General features: G+C 32.8%; 1 protein-coding gene across 1 annotated transcript; it reads left to right on the top strand.

Annotated features, from left to right (window-relative positions):
* The first annotated feature begins 702 nt into the window (after window positions 1-702).
* LOC145080348 (GEM-like protein 1) lies at window positions 703-3,660 on the top strand. Its single transcript, XM_079023170.1, has 4 exons — window positions 703-1,169; window positions 1,367-1,468; window positions 2,935-3,206; window positions 3,294-3,660. The coding sequence occupies exons 1-4, from the start codon at window positions 839-841 to the stop codon at window positions 3,474-3,476; spliced, it is 888 nt and encodes a 295-aa protein (XP_078879296.1). The 5' UTR covers window positions 703-838; the 3' UTR covers window positions 3,477-3,660.
* The last annotated feature ends 1,420 nt before the right edge of the window (window positions 3,661-5,080 follow it).

The following is a 5,080-nucleotide window of genomic DNA, read 5'->3' as shown; positions in this document are numbered from 1 at the left end:
ATTCCTTCTTAATAAATGAAGATTTTTTTTGCCACGTGTCATTTTCTCCTTCATTTGGACAAATGTCATTTTTTTAGAATTTATGAATTTTCTATTTTTCCACTTGTCATTTTATTGTAATTTTCATTTTATTAAATTAAAATTCCACATTTAATATGTAAGGTAATATATATCTAAGGTATTTATTAGAAATGATTTATATATGTAATGTATTCAATGTATTAAAGTGTCATTAATTTTAATAAATTAATTTTTTTTTTCTCATTTTTCTTATAATTTCAAACTTCTTAAATTGTTAAAATTTCATATTTAATTTTTTTTTAAATAAACCCATGTAATACATGGGTCTGACACCTAGTTGGGTAATAAACGAAATGATGGTAATCATATACAAGAGCTGAGATATGAATAAAAAGACAATATTACCCTCATGTGCGTCTCTCCTGAGAGGATTTAATGAGATGGTGCACATGTTGTTAAAAAGAGGGACTAAAAGTGCAACAAAAAAATGAATTAGGGAATGATAGTGCAATAAATGAAATATGTAGACCAAATCTGAAACTTTTAGTATACTGCAGGTACCATTTCTATATTTTACTGATTTTTTTTTTGATGCTAAAGAATATTGTTTGGGTTCCTGGCTGGAGTTGGTGAGTTGGTCTGTAAAACGTGACTGACGCCGGTTATACGCGCTGGAATCAACCGTTAACCCTTTTGAGACGTAAACCAAAACCCTTCAGACGCTTGCACAACTCCAAATCGATAAAATCCAACAAATTCATACAAAATTCAAGCAATTCTTCGGGGTTTCCGCCTTGATTCACACATTTAAGCAGCAATGGATCCGAATCAATCATCTAAGCAAACGGAGAAGCCGGAAGATTCTCACTCCACCGAGTACGCTCCTTATCCTAAGATTGACCCGACCGACGTGGCTCCTCCTCCTGCTACACCTGCCGGCGAGAACTGGACCTCGGTTCCTGTTGGTTCTCAACCAGAAGCGCCGCCTCCGCCTGCTGTTGGGCAACCGATGTATACAGCTGCTGCGAGGTCATCAAATGATCCGCCGCAAGGTTCAAACGCTTTACCTGGTGGTGGGGCAACCACCATGCCCAGCGAATCAAATCCTTACGTGTCCCCTGGTCCTGTGCCGGCTTCTACCACGAAGAGTGAGTGCTTAGTTATCTATATTTTTGCATGTGATCGTGTTGTCAGTTATTGAGTGGTCTATGTAGCCTCAAGATCTGATCAATTGATTGTGAAACTATTAGGTTTATAAATGATCTGTTTGATTAGATCTTTGTTGGTCACTTCAAACGTATTATGATGTCTTGCTGTTTGTGTATCCGTTGGTGTTTTTGATCAGAAACGATGGATACCGTGAAGGATGTGCTGGGGAAATGGGGAAAGAAGGCTGCTGAGGCAACAAAGAAGGGGCAGGACTATGCTGGAGATGTCTGGCAACACTGTAAGTTTAGTGTTTTCTGTTCTTAATCAATGTTGTTTTCCGTCATTTGACTAGATCTATGAAGCATTTAGTTTGAATGCATCTCTATAGTTTGGTTATATGTACGCTCCTTAAGTGTTTCAGATGCATGCAACATAAAGCTTGCCATATTTTACATTTACTAGTTGAAGTTAGGTGTATAGGTGAAAACATAATTGTGAGCTTAAAAACTTAGGCATACTTCTAGTAAAACTTTCAAGAATTCATAAGTGCACAATAGATAAAACAAATAAACGACAAGGTTTATTGTGTATGATAGCATGTGTTAGAAACTGAAAACTTGTTTGCCAACAATTCCCTTTCTTGTTTACAGTTCTTTTAGTGTGAGTTTATGGGTTCTGTTTGGTTGTGAAACCAAGTGCTTTTGGTAAGTATGCTGTTGATGGGATTAGAATTTTGTAATCTTTAACAAAATGTGACAAAAGTTAGCATCAAAGTTTGTGTTTGCAGTTTGCACAATAGGCTGAGTATGTAATCAGTGCTAGTATTTGCATTTTGGATATTAAGTGTTAGATAAAGTACAACCAAATTTTTTGATAGTTTTAAAAGGGGGATTGAGGAATAATAAAATGTTAAAAGCCAACTGAAAAAACAAATTAGATGTAATTAGTTTTTTTCCCTGTTATCAAAATTTGTAAATTGTGATGAAATATTAACTTCTTAAATATGTGATTATTTCTATGATGCCATTTTTTTTGGAGAAATAATTAAGACAGATTCCTTTTTTGGTGACAGGTTCTAGCAATTATTTTTTTTCCCCATCCGATTCATGAAAAAATAAAACTTTACTGTATCATTATATTTTTATAATGAAAAATGTTATAAATCATAAATAGTTTTACGATATAATTATATGTATAATGTGAGTGACATCTTTTCACAACATTTATTTATAGTATGAGTCATTCATCACAATAGTTTTTCTAAATGCGGTCAAATTTGTAATATCAGTTTATTTATTAGCATATAATTTTGTTACGTTCTTAAGTTATAATTTTATCGTAAATATAAAACACAATTAAGTTGGCAAAAAATAAAAGTATGGGAGGGACATGCCAGGATTATTGGTATTATTATTATTATTATTAATTTTTTTTTGGGGGGGTGGGGGCGAACCAATAAAAGATCCAATCGACCCATTTAATGCAAAACATAAGTATATATATATATATATATATATATATATATATATATATATATATATATATATATATATATATATATTTTTTTTTTTTAAATAATATTAAAGTTGGACCTTATCATCCAATTTTCATTTCCCCCATATTTAGACAACACTTCCCTCCCCCCACCCCACCCCAATCAGTCAATCACCATTTCTAACTCCTCCTTATTTCTTCTTAGATTTTTCATTTTCTTTATTTGAAAAAGGCTTATTATGATTTATGATTTTTTTTTATGAGATGCAGTGAAAACGGGTCCGAGTCTTGCTGATGCTGCAGTGGGTAGAATTGCACAAGGAACAAAAGTGATTGCAGAAGGCGGATACGAGAAGATCTTCAGAACAACATTCGAGACGCTTCCCGATGAGAAACTCCTCAAATCATACGCCTGTTACCTTTCCACCTCAGCGGGCCCCGTCATGGGAATCCTCTACATGTCAACCGCAAAACTCGCTTTCTCAAGCGACAATCCCCTCTCATACAAATCTGGTGAAGACACTCAGTGGAGCTATTACAAGGTCTCTCATCTCATCCTTTACCTTTTCTTCAATCTGTTAAACTCAAATGTCTAAAATACCCTTTCATTATCATCATAACATTAACAGGTGGTTATTCCATTGCATCAACTGAAAGCGGTGAATGCTTCAAAAAGCAAAGCGAATCCTGCTGAAAAGTATATTCAGATCATATCTGTTGATAATCATGAGTTCTGGTTCATGGGATTTGTTAACTACGACAATGCTGTACAGAACCTTCAAGCCGCTCTTCAATCGCATTATCAAGTCTAACAAACACTCTCACCCTTATATATTATATAATATAATTTATGTGTTTTATTTACCAGATATTTCGGAAATTGTTTTTTTTTTTTTTTTTATTGTATATTTATATGATGATGATGATGATGTACATGACATTTGGGTTTGGTGTTGCCTTTTTGAATGTTTGTATGAAATGTGTTATTTTGAATCATTATTGAGTGAGATTCATCCATCTTTAACGTCTATCGTTTCAACTTTTATTAGATGTTTAGAGACATTTTGAATTTGTTTGTTATTATTATGTCTGATTTGCATATGGTCCAAAATATGTCCTTATTTCACAAAATGTCAAAAACACAGGTTCAGTTAACCTGGATATAGTTTTTTTGGTTTAGTATATTCAGTTAACCTGGATATAAATACATGCATGATGCATCTTAACAAGTTTGAATATTTTGATTGGATTCAAGCTAAAACAGTAACAAAAGAAAATGGAAATCAGACCATTTTAAGCATTACTCATAGAAAACCCTTGAAACAAAATTCTTCATTTAAGAATTTTCTTTGTTGGAATCAATTTGTTCTATAAGCTATTTAATCTGGGAATGAAAGCATTTTAAACCGGTTTCCCACACTTATTATTATTCATAAATGACTTTATAGGTTTCAAGTAACATTTAATTAAAAGAGCTTGAATTTACCACTATATAAACAAGCGGACTATTGTCATATTTCTTCACCCTTCCTAAAAATCTATACATCTGTCATTTATATTTGCAACAGTTTCTATACATAATAAACAATATGGCAAAGTTTACATTTCTTACTCTAGCCCTTGTGGCACTTTTCATTTTTTCCACAGGTAATCTATGATCTTTTATCATTTAGAAAAGCCTTTTCATAACCTTATTATAAAGCCCATACATAATTTGTTTCATTTCTGACTTGGAGACAGGAGTTAGTCTCTTAAAACAATATGGTTGTATTATTTTTTTTATGAATATAATGACTTAGTGTATTTTAGTTTATGGTTAAATTGCATGTTGAATATAAAATCCAAATGAGTTTGGTTGTTTCAGATAAAAATACAAAGGTTGTGGGAACGAGTTGGGTTGATAGATGTTGCGAGAATGATTACATCGGTGTATGTAGACCTGGCACGATTGACGATCAAACATGTGCTGATTCGTGTAAAAAACACTGTTTAGATCATGAAACATCGGGAAAATGTGTTGAAGCATATGTTTGCCGTTGTATCGAATGTATATCTTAAGTCTTTACTTTCATTTAAAGTTTCAATAACACATGAAATCTTATTTCGAAAATGAATAGTACATCATCATCATCATCTTCTTCTTTGCGATGTTCAAATTTGTTGTGATCTCACAATTGTTTACTGGATTTGGAATTCTTCCATAAGACCAAAGATTTGGAAATCCTTTCCAAAAGATTTCATAAAAAAACGCTATGAGAAGAATACCCGCTTTTACAACACCTTTATCGCTCGACACCATCATATTCCAACCTACTCGTTGTCTTTCTCTCCCTTCAATCTTCCCCAACATTATGAGGAATCTTTTATTTCAATATCATCTATTAAAGGAAATATGGCCATCCAACATTGTTTACAA

This window comes from Lactuca serriola, chromosome 1 (assembly GCF_051521515.1).
Source record: "Lactuca serriola cultivar US96UC23 chromosome 1, Lser_US96UC23_V15, whole genome shotgun sequence".
Lineage (NCBI taxonomy): Eukaryota > Viridiplantae > Streptophyta > Magnoliopsida > Asterales > Asteraceae > Lactuca > Lactuca serriola.
Note: the sequence above shows the minus strand (reverse complement) of the source record. Positions and strands in the feature narration are given on the sequence as shown.